Here is a 15,048-nt window from a genome sequence, read left to right as displayed (position 1 = left end):
CAGCTTTGGTAGCAGGCATCCAGAGAGTCCGTCGAGATATTGTCTCCAGAACTCACGACCACCCTCGCTGGGTATCTGCTGCAGCTGCTGGAAATATCTGCTTTGAAGATCCATGGACCCACTGTTTGGTAGGAGGTCATTAAGTGACCTCTCAAGGTCATGTCCAAGAGCTTGAACAGACAGGCCGTCGATAACTGCGTGACTGATAAGGAGCTGGCAGCGCAATCTACCATCGGCCGCCTTGGACAGCCCTAGGCGATGATGCGGTCGCCCCATGTCCCAAGTGACGGATGTTAGTTTTAGCATATCATCGTCTTCTGTCAAGTCCTCTATCCATGGCAACTCCACCACATCAACTGATGGTGAGGTCAAGACGACTTGGTCAAAGACGCTGCCATCGCGCAGACTCTCCACAAAGGTCGAGCGTAGTGGAGCATGGCGCTTCACGACTCTCTCCCAGGCAGTTCGGAGTCTATCCAGAGAAACAGTAGAAGCGTTGACAAGTTCCCAGACAACCAAGATGTTGTAGGTTCCTGGGGACTTCACCTGGCTGACAAGGATGCCTTCTTGGACGGAGCAGCATGGGTAGCACTGTTGCACTTGACCCAGGGGCTGTAGAAGAGCTTCCAGACGAGACAGTTTCTCCGGCGACAATCCCAGAAGCGTGGTACGAGTATCAGTTGTCTCTAAGTTAACATCGATGGCAGTGGTGTCTAGGCTGGTTTCAGAGACGCTGTCACCCATAGGGGTTGAGATTGGCCCTGTGACACCAGGGGTTTCGCCCACTGAGGAAGCTGATGATGAGGCATGATGAGAGTCAAATTGCAACAACTGGCCCTTCGAGTTCTTGTGTCCAACAACCTGCAATGTTCCATCCCCAATGTCAAATTGGACAAGGTGCTCAGTCAAGAAACATCGTTCATCACCTGCGGGCTTTAGTGAGAACATTGGGCGACTCAGACATTCAGGGCGAGGAACTAATGCAGAAGCTGAGCCTCCATCACCACTCTCGTAGCTCTGCCCAAGAAATGGACTCTCAACTAGTAGTTGGCCAACAGCACCTGGTGGTGCGAGACGGGTAGGGTCTTGAGGATCCATGACCCAGGCGGCACAGCCGCGGGGCCATCCGATGTTGCGTGGGGATGATATGGTGATAAGAGGTGCTGTACAGCATGCGTAGCCGAGAGCGGCAGTGGGAGCGTACGCGTTGATGAGATTTGCTACCGTGGCCCATTTCCCAACGCTATCCTTGTCCAAGTGCTCTCCGGCTAAGATGATGGTATCTATACCCGGTAGGTCATCTTGGTTGAGAACAGCTGCTGAAGAGGGCGTGAGGCAGACCAATGAGGGATTCATTCTCGTACATGCGTCAGCGATCCTACCAGTTTGCTCCTCTTCCGACACGGTGCAGACACAACCGCCCGCTGCTAGGGTGAAGAGCACATCTGAGATGCTGGCTCGGGAATCGTATGGAGCAAACTGCAGTGTTCTAGTGGCAGGCGAGAAGTCGTGAACGTTGCTGTTGGTGACGATGGAAGTACAAACAGCAACGTGATCCAAGACAAGTAGAGTCTCCTCCCCCTCGCCCTTGGATGTGAAGAGGACACAGGCCGGATCCTGTACAGCGACCGTTAAGCTGGACAGGAGTTGGGTGTTGGTGTTCTTGGGGGTTTTAAGAATCTCAGAGATGTCAAGGACATGCTCCGCAAGTCCCACAAACTTGCTGAGGTTTGGAGTGGATGAGATAACAATGCTCGGAGATAGCCTTCTCATTGCAGAAGTGAGCTGATCCGCGGATAGACCAGGACTCACCGGGGCAAAGGCACCACCTGCCTTGAGAATAGAGAGGTAGATAGCCGGCACCCACCCAGACTTGTCAAGGCAAGTTACCACTGTCGATCCGACCTGTAGGCCAATTGAAACCAAGTGCGACGCCACAGTGTCTGAAAGCTCATCCAGATCCGCATAAGTCATGGTGGTGTCCCAGGAAATACTAGCCTCAGCGTCAGGCTGCTTGCGAGCACGCTGGGCAATCATGTCATGCACAAGCGAGGACACTGGCGGCGGAGGACGGCCAGCGAGCATCTGTAACATTCCCAAGTCTTGTTTGTCACTAAGAGAAATGTCTCGCTGTGTAAGTTGAGATGATACAGAGCGCAGGTGTTGGAAAGCTCTTGTAAAGGTGCTGGACAAGAGTGGCAACAGGCCTTGGTCAATGACCCTTGAATCAGCACTCAAGTCAGCAGACCAACGGCCTTGGCGTCTGGAGAAGGTGACGGAAAGGGGGGCATTGGTAGGCATGGTAGCGATCTCATCGCCCTCGCTGTATGCATAGCGCAGAGCAAGTGGATGAAGATTGGGATGGGGCTGGTCAACAACGGGAGTAATAGCAGAACCATCCAGATGGGAACGTATGGAGTTGATCTGATCAACGACCAATGATGATCCATCAAGGACAATAGAGGCCGCTTTGGGGCCAATAACGACGACAGTGTCGGTACCAGCAAAGGACTTGGCTACCATTGCCCAGGCGATGAGGAACCTGGCAGGAACAGACGACACACCAGGGTCGGTCAGTTCTAATTCTCCGCTCAACTCAAGCTGCTTGTGCAAATCGAGACGCGAAACAGGCATACTCTCTGAGCCATAGGTTTGGAATGCCCCGTGAGAGAGGCCACGGTCGACGCTGATAGTGAGCGTCTGTGTCATGGTGCCGGTAGGATGATCTTGTGGCGGCATCATGAACGATGAAGCGAAAGGATAAAAAATTAGATGATAACAATAGTATGGTAATGATGTGTGTGTTGTGTGATTGTCAAATTGTCTCTTACAATTACACTGTAGTAGATTCTATACGTCTGACATAGCATTCCAATGGGTGTAGAGTAGACTATAGGGGAAATAGATACAATACGGTTACTGAATAGAGTTTCCGACGATTCCATAAACTCTCTAACCAAGAGCTAGGTAGCTTAGCTCCACGGATATCTACATTAGTCAGGCCTATCCACTAATACGGATCGGCATCCTTACCCCAGGTATGGCCATACTAGCATGCCCCCTTCACTTTAACATTGACCAGGTACATACCGCTAGCCTGGCACTTCCGACGGCCGCTAGTTCCGGGACCCTGGAGATTGATAATGTTTCTGAGCCTTTTTTCTCCTGCATGATCCCGTCCGTTGCTGACTGCGCAGCTGAGAATGCCTGAGAATGCTACCTCAATTCCCCACATCCCGATTTGTCATGTTGATTGACGTTTCACCTTCTATTTATGGTTGCGGAAAGCGACGCAGTCCATGACCCTTGTTGGCCGTGGTTCCGTGGCTGCGTGGTTAGGATAGTTAGCCGTCGGCATTTATCAAGGTTAGCTACTAGTTCAGCTCTCTAATCTGTCAATGCAAAAAAGGTGTCTGGCGTCATTCGCTACAAGGGATGCATGAGTGTCTAGTGAGGAAAAAGCAATGTGTAAATGTTTACGTTGAAGATTAAACTTACCCTATAGGACATGTTGAATATAGTATTTATTTAGACTTAGCGTTAAACACATTCACATTCATTTATACACATCACACCACCCAGAATAGACTGCCAGATCTCAACAAATACATAAGCATCACTTATCCTTGTAATACCCAAAGATGAGTGGAATCTCTTTCAAGTCATTTGTACAATCTCAGTACACTCCAATTCCTCTCCCGAACCATGATTTCACTGGACAGACCATCCTCATCACCGGAGCAAGTCGTGGGCTCGGCTTGGAAGCAGCTAGTCACTTTTATCGCCTCAACGCTTCCAAGATCATCTTGGCGGTCCGTGATGCTAGAAAAGGTCCTGAATGCATAGCATTCGTGAGACAGTACAATCCTTCGTCAAACACCACCGTCGAGTGCTGGGAACTGGACCTCACCAATGTCGAAACAATCAGGCAGTTCGTCGCCAAAGCCAAGAATCTTGCACGGCTTGATGCAGTCATACTCAATGCTGGTATGGCCACCATGTCATTCCAAGCCATTGACGGAATGGAAAAGACACTTGCGACAAATGTCACTGGTACATTCCTGCTCGCCATTGGTTTGCTGCCAGCGCTGCGTCTATCAGGGCTCCGAAATAACATCCGCCCCAGGATGGTCTTGGTATCGAGTCAAGGCCACGAAGCCGCTGCATTCGCTGAGCGCGATGCTGACGATATCTTCGCCGCTCTCAACGATGCCGATAAGACTGACATGACGGATCGCTATGACACCAGCAAACTCATCCAACTGCTGGCTTTTTACGCTCTCAAAGACACAGTCGACAAATCGTGGCCAGACAGTATCACCTTTACGGCTGTAGATCCCGGACTGTGCGATACAGACCTCACTAGAGACATACCACTGCTCATACGCATCATCCATCGGATCATGAAAATGTTGCTGGCGCGGACAGCCGAGGTTGGCGGTCGCTGCCTCGTCCTTGGTGCTGCTGATGATGAGCATTCCCATGGCGCATACTTCAAAGATGGAGTTATTGGAAGGTAAGCTGTCAATCTATCTACATTGGGCAGTAAATAACTAACGTGCTGTACTCAAGTCCTCCAGTTGCCGTTACCGATCCTGAAGGAGTTGAGTTAAAGAACCGTGTCTTTTCTCAGCTCAAGTCTCTGCTTTACTCCGTGGATCCTCAGATTATGGATGCATGTCCAGTTATGGAGTCAGATGAAGAGGCGATCCGCCTCAATTAAATAATATATATGTGTGTCAGCCACGCCCAGGATAGTGTTAAAATATAAATTCGTTCATTCCACGTCGAATACTATAAGTGATACATGACATTGTAGCCATTCAGATAACCTAATATTAATTGCCATCCATCCATCCGAATATAGGCAATGCTCAATGTATTTGACGCAAGAAATAGACTAGAGCACGCTCATGGAAAGTAATTGATGAGATTTGTCTGATCAGCCTTAAAAGTAGTTCTTGGGCCAGAGTAATATGTTCCGCAAGCTTGGCTCAGGGTATCATAGGAGACGAAATTATTAGTGCAGCTTATGGTATGTAGACCAGACCTCTTAGACTTGTTATTTCTGTACCCCTAGACGTAGGAGGCCGTTTTGTATGGTACCAGTAGGCATTACAAAGCAAGATGAGCACTTGCAAGGTACTGTGTCGTGGTCTCTGAACTCCCCGCTTCGCTTCAGTATCCTCGACTGTTACCTCCGCGGACTCTACTCATCAAAGACGGAGTTACGGGCCCCCAAAGTGTCCTGACTCCCATGACGGTTTGAGGCCACCTCAAGTTCCGATACATCATCCACTTATTACCCTTTTCCAAGTTTTATTTATCCCACGTGGAGAGAACGTTGCCAATAAGCCGATGCCGAAGATACAGAACATTTAATTGGTTAATCTTGCGGCTACAAGATATACAACAACAAGCCGATGCCGAAGATACAGAGCGTCTAATTGGTTAACCCTACGGCTACAAGATATACAATTCAGTCACTTGCATAGATGTGGAATCAGTCTACTATGGTTACAACTGTAACTCTCTCGCATGGACATGGATTAGCCATTCCCATGGGATGAAACAAATATCATCGTATTCCAACTGCCAAACTTTGATATGTGGTTCTCTGCCCCCAAAAGTTCTCACACCCCTAGGGCCCACGTTACTTTGCAGGGCTACGAACCGAGTGCTGACATTGCATATCACCCCTGCTGTCTGGCCATTTTCCGTTTTAGGTATTTCCAAGTTTGGCCGTCCCCGAAACCTAACGAAAATTAACGGTTGAACGATCGGTGTTCTCGGCATCATATCATACCCGATACGGTTTGTGTGTATCTATTGATACGGAATGATTGATATACTTGAGAAACTCCTGTTCCAACTTGATTCAGTTGCTCCATATTCATTTAGTTTTCATTCATCGCAACTGGATTGTGTCTCTTCTATCTGTACCTTATGAACCGGATTCACCATGGCTCCTCTTAACACTTATACGTCTACTGAGGTCTTGCTCCTTGACAATGCCTGCAACGACGTGCATGAACTCGGCCGTGCGCTTTGGTCTATCACTGTCGATCGTTACCATCACCGTGATGAGTGGACTTTGACTTGCTTAGCTGAAGCGCACGGTCGATGGGATATGACATATCGACTTGTTAGCATTCAAAATGCTACTACTATCGGTCAGCTTCTCGCCGCCGAGAGGCTCGTCGAGTCACCAAAGGACGCTTCTGATGAAGACAACATCTTTGCCTTTGCTACTACGGGCTCGCGTCTTCCAGTTCGTACACTTCTAGGTCGTGTAAGTTTAACCATTCTCAGAACACTTCCATATATGGCATCTGACAAGTCTTAGTCATCGTTTATCTTGCAACTCTCGGAATTTGATGGTAGGCCTACAGCTCAAGTCCTATTCTCTGGAGCGAACAACAAAGGACAGGCACGGATTCTCCTCAACGTATTTCATAGCCTTTGGGAAACCCACGGCTCATCTCCCTTGAATGCTGAACGCCCTGTATGTGAGGTCGGTGGCCTCAGCTATGAAGACGTTCGCATTCTTGAACTTGTCAATAGCGGTAGACTTGCCCAGCAGCAGGAGTGCATTCACGATGTGGTTCTACAACATGCGCTCCAGGCGCCTACACAACATGCTGTGCGGGCCTGGGATGGCAATTTGACGTACCATCAGCTCAACGACCACGCTGACCGCATCGCCACCATGCTAGTGTCTGCTGGTATTGGCCCAGGTGACTTTATCCCATCCATCATGGAAAAGTCATACTGGACCATCGTCGTCATCCTTGCAACGCTCAAGGCCGGCGCTGTTTTTGTCCCCATCGACCCCAAGTGTCCCGCTTCGAGGATCAACGGTATCTTTCTTCAAGTCTGGCCCAAGGTATACTTCACCAACCTCGGGCCTCAGATGCGACGCAAGCTTAACCCCTCTGTCGCCTGCGTCGACAATTTTGCTGAGATTGTTCAGCAAGTGCAGCCTGGTCCACTGCCGCCGTCTCGTCCTGACGCAATTGCAACTTGTTTCTTCACCTCTGGCAGCACGGGAAAGCCCAAGGGCGCCATCCATGATCACTCTGCCATTGCCACTGGTATTGTTGACCTTCTAGGTCCATTTCACATGGATAGTCGGACCAGCTCCATGCACTTCGTGTCACCCAGCTTTGATGTCAGTGTCACTGAAATCGCTGCAACTCTCTATGCTGGCGGTTGTATCTGTGTTCCTTCTGAGCAGGGCAAGCTCAACGACTTGAACGGGCAGATGAGAGCTCTCGGAGTCACACATGCCTTTCTCACCCCTTCGGTTGCGTGCCAGGTGAAGCCCAGCGAAGTACCTACGCTGCAATACATCATGCTCGGCGGCGAGCCCCTGGGTAGAGCCACTCTCGAGGCCTTGTGCGAGGACGTTCACCTCATCAACGTTTACGGCTCTACAGAGTCAGGACTTTGGGACACCGCCTCGGAGAGATTGACTCTCCAGAGCAAGCCAAGTAACATTGGTCGGTCTACAGGGCCACGAATGTGGATTGTGCATCCTGGCAACCCTGGCAACCTTTTGCCCTTCGGCACCGTTGGCGAGGTCATGGTTGAGAGCCACTGTTTGGCACGTGGGTACATTGGCAATCAGCCCGCCAAAACCGGCTTCGTACCCGCGCCCGAATGGAGACATCAGCTTTTCCCCGGCATGGAGCAAGGACGCTTCTATCTGACAGGGGACTTGGGCTCGTATAACCCCGACGGCAGCATCATGCTACACGGCCGCAAGGACACTCAGGCCAAGATTCGGGGCCAACGGATCGAGCTCGGTGAGATTGAACACCAGTTCAAGGCGGCTTTGCCCACTTCCCGTGTCGTTGCTGAGGTTGTAACGATTGGTAGCCGCACAATGTTGGCTGCTTTCGTCGAGTTATCGACTGCCGAGGACAAGACAGACATTGAACCGTCTGTTTGTGTTGACTCTCTGTCCATCAGAACAGCTCAGGCTGCACGTCTGGGTGCTACTCCAGCACTATCGGCAGCGTTACCCGTTTACATGGTGCCTGAGATGTACATTCCCGTCAACAGCATCCCTCTCACCATGTCTGGTAAGACTGACCGACGGAGGCTCAGAGAACTGGCTTCAACCATCACAACTGTACAGTTGGAGATGATAAATGGGGTGGATGATGAGAAGGAGCAGCCTCGCAACGAGCGTGAGCGGCTGATTCAGGCGACTTGGGCCGCCGTTTTGCAGAGGAAGGCTTCTACTATTGGCATCCATGACCACTTTTTCAAGATTGGAGGGGACTCATTATCGGCCATGAAGGTCGTAGCTGCGGCACGAAGCCGCCAGCTTGTTATCAACGTTGGAGATATCCTGGGACACCCGACCATTGCGTCGCTGGCAGAGTTTCTCAGTTCCTCTTCGACCATCAGTTATGCGACAAAGGGAATGGCGAACAGAGATATTCAGGTTACAGTTACTGTTTTATAGTTAAAGGATAAATTTCATATAGCATACGTATTAATAGATATTTGGCATTTCAATTAAAGATAAGCAACTTCATGCTATACCACGTAGTTAATCTTGATTTCATCACATCTGTCTTCAATATCGGTGCTGTCTCTTGGGTAGTGTGCGTGCAATTTGTGAATTTCCTTTAAAGACATCATCTTTATGTCTTGACAACCGTTGACCACTGTTACCTATTCCTTACGACGCTGACACTACAAAAGCAAAGCCGCTTTGACTTGGTAAAGTTCGCTTACCCGATATCATCAAATACATACAGAAAGGACAAATGCTATCAGCGAAAAATACTAGCCCAAATAAATTCATTGCTACTTATGTTCTTCTCAACAACTAAAGACATAAACTATTTCCTCTCTTCAAAACGAAGTCTGCACTTGAGCCCCTTGGGAAGAGCATCTTGAGTCCCCCACTGCTCCATTGTCTGACCTGGTATCTCCAAACCCGTGTTGTCCTTGGAGTAAATAGCGGCCACAAACATCTTAATCTGAAGATTCGCAAATGCCTTACCTAGACACAGTCTTGCGCCGTAACCAAAAGGGATGAATGACCGCTCCAATCTCAGAATCTCGTCGGGTGTGGCATCAAGCCAGCGTCGTGGGTTGAATTCACGTGGGTTGAGCCAAACTTGGGGATCAAGATGCAATGCAATGGTGGATGCAGAAACAATGGTCTAATATAAAAATGGAATAAAGTCAGAGAAGGGTATATAGAGATGGCGTATGGTTTTCTCGGGTAAGGGGAGGGTAAGAGAATCTATAACTCACGTTCTGAGGGATGAAGATATCTCCATATCTCGAGTCCCTGGCGAGGACTCGTTCAGCTCGTCCGCTGGCCACTGGGTTCAGTCGATAAGATTCACGGATGCATGCTTCGAGAATAGGGGCCTTGTTCAAAAGAGTCCAATTTGGAAGACCATCCGCGTCACGCGGAAGACCATCTAGCTCCCTCTGTACCATCGACTGCCAGTATGGGTTTCGGCTAAGATGATATACGGCATAGGTCAGAGCCACCGTGACTGTAGCTTGACCCGCATACAAGTTGTCGATAATCTCACTCTCTAGGTAACTGTCTGAGAGTGGGCGTCCATTTTGACGGAGGTGCTGAATAAGCTGCACAATAGAACGTTCGTCTTGTGAAGATTTGGGGTCAGATGTTGTTTTGTAAAGACGCTGCATGGCCCATTTGTCGAGGTCGTCTTCAGCTGAGAAGTACTTGGTCGACCTGGTGTAGACCGCCACGGCTAATTTGATGCCGCTGAAGACAATAGGGAGGTTGTTCTTGACTGCACCCCACATCTCACTGTTCTTGAGCCTTGCTAGAAGGTTGCGGTCATTTTCGTCGCCTTGGAGTGCCTGAGAGGAGTGACATGGCCCAAAGACCAATGATGTGGTATTGTCCCAGGCGTAGTGGTTAATGATGGGCATGACATCCACAACCCCTTGGCCACTGGTGATGATGTTTTCTTCGATGCGCATCATCGCAGCCAACACTCTATCCCGAAGAGGCTGCTGAATATCAGGCTTGTAAACGGAAGTGGCCTGGAAGAATGACGAGACCAGGCCCCTCTTCTCACGATGCCCAAGGTATTCCTTCTCGGCAAAGATTGCCCGTGCATTGTGGTAGAGAAAGTTGTCAAAATAGCCACTCTTTGGATTCCGTGCCGATGACGAGTACAACTCTCGCATGGCGGTAACATCAGAGATTGAGACCTGTCCCGGTGCTATCTGGACAAAGGGGCCATACTGCCGGTGCCATTTGGCCACGGTTTGTGGGCGCTGCCGAAGCAGATCGAACAGCGTAACGTAGTGATGCGATACGCGGCATAGCAAGGGACCGGGGATATGTCGGTACTTGATCAGCCGGTATGTAGAGAGTATGACTACAGCCGCAAGAGAAAGTAGGGTAAGTAGCACAAGAACAGTGCCAGAGGAGGTAATTGACAGAATCAGGGGCATGTTGGCGATTGGAAGTTATTGAAAATGTCTTTGGAACTTCTGAGTTGAATTTGAAGTTAGCCAAAGCGACAATAGCTCTCATTATAGATTATTTCTTCATCATACTTTCTTCATGATACTGACCACTAACATGGTGTTTCCGCGAGTTACTACCCCTATTGGGATGGTTCAAATTTCAACTCGTGTAACGCTGTGGTCACAAGGTTCCGTCTTGGTAGCTGACATTGCATAGTTCTTCACAGGTGATAATGCATCCTAGCCTAAACTCATTATTACTCGGTTCTCTAATGGTCTAGAATTCACTAACACAAGTGTAGGCGGATGTCATGTCAAGTCCCGTTGCCGGCTAGCCACCCTGTAGTTTGTCATGGCAAAACGTGCATCCACTCAATCATCTCGTTGGATCAACGGCAAGCCTGTACTTGGCATGATTCTAGACATTGTCTTCTACGCGGCCTATCCTATATCTGGCAGTCTTGAATACATTTCTATGCCGGCACTTCCTTGTCCAGTAGAAACTCCCTCGCTGCCTCCTCGTATGTTACAAACTCTACCTGGGGTCCCCATTCCTTCAACCACCGAAGCATCCCCTCGATTGTTCCAGCAACATGAGCCATTCCCGAAGTATCAGGATGCAAGACAAGGGGAAATACGAAATCCCCTGGCCCGCTTCCATCAGGCCCCCAATTCCAAAGCCAGTTAAAGCGGTCTTTCCACATCTTTTCTATGGCTTCAGATGAGACAAACCCATGAGAATTGGTCACGTTGGGGAGAAATTGCATGGGTGTCATATCTTCCATGTACCAGTTAGCTGGTATCTCAACAACCGACAACTGGCGTGGTTGGGGTGACGGTTTCATCCACGTGGAGGCTGACTTGGAATAGTCAACTACATCCAAGGGGAAACCGGAATCGAGGTAGTAGAGTTGAGCATCATGTCCGCTCAAGGACGTGTCATACAGAAACCCCTTGCGCTCCAAGAGACTGATGGTGTCATGGTCAATTCGGTAAAGCGGAGCTCGAAATCCCACCGGCCTCTTTCCCGTCAAGGACTCGGCTAGAGTGATGCACTTGTCCAGAATGTCTTGTTGCTGTTGCGGGTCTAGTTGGGTACAGTCTTCGTGACAATATCCATGAAGCGCGATCTCGGCTCCGGAATCGACGATGGCCTTTGTTTCAAGTGGGAACGTCTCCATTGAATGTCCTGGGATAAACCACGTCACCTTTTCGGCAATTCCAACACGGTCTAGGATCTTGAGGAGGCGGCCCACTCCGACACGACCTGCAAAGATGCCCGCGGAATAGTCGGAGAGACAGTTTCGCGAGTGTTGACCTGTGCCCATCCAGCCTGACACGGCGTCGAAATCAACAGATACTAGAATTTTCACACGTCGCCGAGCTTCCGGTAGCCCGAGTGGGATATTACCCAGAAGGTGGGAGTGGTGGAGTTTGGAATCGTGGGCCTGAGAGGCCTCTGAACTGTCACCCGAATGGTCTATCTGCATTCGGAGATCTCCGTATTGAATTTCTTAACGAGTCAGTCATCCTGAAATCCGAAATCATGTAGCGTTGTTAGCTTATGCGTACCTTTTTCCATGGTCGTGCGATGATTTGAAACAATCAAGATTCAGGTGAGGCTGTAATCAGATAGAGTGGTGATGATGAAGCAGCTATATGAGTTATCTGGAGGCAGTTCTTCCATTATATACTTCTCAATTGGATAGGGCTATGCAAAGGGCTATGCAAATGCAATCTGATTATCTTTGGTGTCTGGCAGGCTTGCTACACAGCGACATAACTGACATTTTTTACCGCAGTAAAGGTTACTTCAAAGACTAACCCATCCCATACCCTTAACCCCTCCCTGTCTGCAACCGTCAAGGGGTTGAAAGGGGCGTGGTACGACATGGCGTGACCCAATAAGTCAGAAAACGTGCTCACGGTCTTCTCAGGGCCAAATGCAACGTAGGTACACCAAAGCGATTGAATCGCATAAGCGGCATATCAATTAGGTAATTCATCTGATGGAAATACAATAACACTAACCGTGTCGGGAGGGTCGAAAATAAGCTTTCAGCTAACAATCTTGTCCTACCACACCATGAGCAGGGGTTGATCAGACTGACCATGACGCCTTGTAGACGATTGCTGACCTTGCATATGCTGGGTTCAGGCTTGGTGTGTCAAGCTACCGCATCAAATGCCGCTCCGTGTGCCGGTCCATATGCCGCTGACTGACTGGTAACACACACTAAGCAAGGAATTGGATGCTCCGTGCTTCTTACTAATGTCACCCATTCTCCCTGTCTTTGTTGCACCATTTAATACCTTACCTCGACTCCAGTTCATATCCACCAGCTCATATCCACCAGCTACGTAACCGCCAATCAACCCCCAGCAACACAACATCAACATGTCATCTTCCAGCTTCTCCATTGAGAATGTCAGGTCACAATTCCCGGCACTGGAAAAACGCCAGATCTTCGGGGACAACGCTGGTGGTAGCCAGGTTCTTGGAACTGTCGCAAAAAGGCAGCTAAGCCCGTTCCGTCCCACCACTAGATTCACTCATTGACTGACTTGGGAGAACAGTATCACTGAGTATCTCATCGAGACTAATGTTCAGCTCGGCGCGAGTTACAAGACTTCAACACAATCAACCGCCATTTTTGACAATGCGTACAAGGCTGCTGCCAAATACATCAATGCCGGGATTGATGAGATAGGTAGGTTCAGAATACGATTCTACTCGGGATATCTCTTTGAACCAACAAAAATCTTTAGTGATCGGTGCCTCGACAACACAGGTCTTTCGCAACCTCGCTGCCGCTCTCAAATTACAACCCGGAGACGAACTGATTCTCACCAATGTAGACCACGAGTCCAACATTGACCCGTGGCTTCACTATGCCGCCCTCAACAACGCTACAATCAAGTGGTGGACACCGTCTGATCTCAATAACCCCAAGCTAGATCCAGAGCAATTACGAAGCCTCTTGACCAACAAGACACGCCTAGTTGCCTGTACACATTGCAGTAATATCCTCGGTACCATCAATAACATTAAAGCTATAGCAGATGTTGTGCATGAGATCCCCGGTGCATTATTGGCAGTTGACGGCGTCGCTTATGCCCCTCATAGGGCAATCGATGTAAAGGAACTTGGAGCGGACTTTTACGCCTTTTCTTGGTACAAGGTCAGTTACCTTGCAAGACTCTGACATGCTACTGAGCCACTTGGCTAACTATTGATAAACGTTGTAGGTCTATGGGCCGCACATCTCCCTACTGTACGGCTCAAAGGCAGCCCAGGCTCAGCTCTCGTCATTAGGTCACTTCTTCAACCCTGATGGTAGCTTGATGGATAAGCTTGAGTTGGCAGCAGCTAGCTACGAGTTGACACAGGCTATCATACCCCTCACAGCGTACTTTGGTGAGAATCCCAAGCAGACGTGGGATGCCATCGCAGAGCATGAGCAGAAGCTACAGACCCGACTTATCGAGTACCTTGTATCAAAGCCGCAAATCACGGTATACGGCGAGACATCTACCGATAAGGCGGTTCGTGTGCCTACGGTAAGCTTCACTGTTGAGGGGATGTCATCGCAAAGCGTGGTAGAGGCTGTGGAAGCAGTCTCGCATGCTGGCATTCGATGGGGTCATTTCTTTTCCAAGAGACTCGTAGGGAGCATTCTTGGTCTCAGCGATGACGGCGTTGTGCGAGTGAGCTTGGTTCACTATAATACAGGTATGTACTTGTCTTTGCATTCAGTTTGATTCGGTATCTAACAGATCGTGTCGCAGTGGAGGAAGTTGATCAGATTATCGTCGCGTTGGAGATGGTTCTGTAAGGAGAGACTCTTTGTCGTTTTGAATACTATCACTCTCTTTCAAACCTCTTTGTGTGATTACCAGCTATTTGCACGGTATTAAGTATGTAGATGAGGATTTTAGTGAACCCTGTTTTTCTATCTTGAAAACAGGGTGATCCTGCTTTTAGCGAGGGGATCGCGAGTAACAGAGCTATTCCTGTTCGGATTAGCCTCGGGCCGAGCTTATTTTGTGATATATCTTATCGTCTATCTTATCGGTTATCTTATCGCCACTTATCACTTTCATTTCCAACACTTTGGTTCAATCTTGGATATCAGTTGCACGAATGAACAAAGTCACATTTGCGTTACCATAAATGACCCTATGAGAATAAATTGACATAACTACCGCATTCTTAATAATAGAAATTAATTGTAAATTATTAACTATTTTAAGAGATGTCGGAGGCAGAGAAGCATTGCGAATTTGACTGTTCGGCGAAATCTATTCCTCCGTCCCGGGTAGCTGGAATGACGAAAAATACAGCATTACAGTAGTTACATCATTCAGGCCAGCCTATCGCACATAGTATGCTTCCCACGTGATATAGTCGATTGAAAATACGAATTCTCTTGGCGAAATAAGCTTTATACTAATGCACCCCCGATGCAAGGATTCGCTGACTGTGCATTGACAGGCAGTAGACGACAGGCAGGAGATGGATTTCAGACACGGTTTTAGGAACAAATAAGCGATTCCGGAATA

General features: G+C 48.9%; 6 protein-coding genes across 6 annotated transcripts in view; 3 read left to right on the top strand and 3 right to left on the bottom strand.

Moving 5' to 3' along the window:
• Positions 1-2,085, bottom strand: part of FGSG_13878 (uncharacterized protein) — a gene marked incomplete at both ends in the record, with an annotated part of 34,078 nt that extends 31,993 nt beyond the window's left edge. Inside the window, one exon of the mRNA XM_011327080.1 lies at positions 57-2,085. Coding sequence (XP_011325382.1) covers positions 57-2,085 — 2,029 coding nt within the window. The remainder of the gene's footprint in view (positions 1-56) is intronic.
• A 1,556-nt stretch (positions 2,086-3,641) lies between these two features.
• Positions 3,642-4,723, top strand: FGSG_10989 (uncharacterized protein; the record flags this gene model as incomplete). Its single annotated transcript, XM_011327079.1, has 2 exons — positions 3,642-4,516; positions 4,573-4,723. The coding sequence occupies 2 exons, from the start codon at positions 3,642-3,644 to the stop codon at positions 4,721-4,723; spliced, it is 1,026 nt and encodes a 341-aa protein (XP_011325381.1).
• Positions 4,724-5,962: 1,239 nt separating this feature from the next.
• FGSG_10990 (uncharacterized protein) lies at positions 5,963-8,476 on the top strand (the record flags this gene model as incomplete). The annotated part of the gene is made up of 2 exons (XM_011327078.1): positions 5,963-6,292; positions 6,347-8,476. The coding sequence occupies 2 exons, from the start codon at positions 5,963-5,965 to the stop codon at positions 8,474-8,476; spliced, it is 2,460 nt and encodes an 819-aa protein (XP_011325380.1).
• A 382-nt stretch (positions 8,477-8,858) lies between these two features.
• On the bottom strand, positions 8,859-10,470 carry FGSG_10991 (uncharacterized protein; the record flags this gene model as incomplete). Its single annotated transcript, XM_011327077.1, has 2 exons — positions 8,859-9,185; positions 9,280-10,470. The coding sequence occupies 2 exons, from the start codon at positions 10,468-10,470 to the stop codon at positions 8,859-8,861; spliced, it is 1,518 nt and encodes a 505-aa protein (XP_011325379.1).
• Positions 10,471-10,958: 488 nt separating this feature from the next.
• FGSG_10992 (uncharacterized protein) lies at positions 10,959-11,975 on the bottom strand (the record flags this gene model as incomplete). The annotated part of the gene is made up of 1 exon (XM_011327076.1): positions 10,959-11,975. One exon carries the CDS (start codon positions 11,973-11,975, stop codon positions 10,959-10,961), a length of 1,017 nt encoding a protein of 338 aa, XP_011325378.1.
• Positions 11,976-12,883: 908 nt separating this feature from the next.
• Positions 12,884-14,321, top strand: FGSG_10993 (uncharacterized protein; the record flags this gene model as incomplete). Its single annotated transcript, XM_011327075.1, has 5 exons — positions 12,884-13,014; positions 13,063-13,196; positions 13,255-13,667; positions 13,735-14,218; positions 14,263-14,321. 5 exons carry the CDS (start codon positions 12,884-12,886, stop codon positions 14,319-14,321), a joined length of 1,221 nt encoding a protein of 406 aa, XP_011325377.1.
• Positions 14,322-15,048: the final 727 nt, after the last annotated feature.

Source organism: Fusarium graminearum, chromosome 3, assembly GCF_000240135.3.
Source record: "Fusarium graminearum PH-1 chromosome 3, whole genome shotgun sequence".
Classification (NCBI taxonomy): Eukaryota; Fungi; Ascomycota; class Sordariomycetes; order Hypocreales; family Nectriaceae; genus Fusarium; species Fusarium graminearum.
This window is presented reverse-complemented; position numbering and strand designations above follow the sequence as displayed.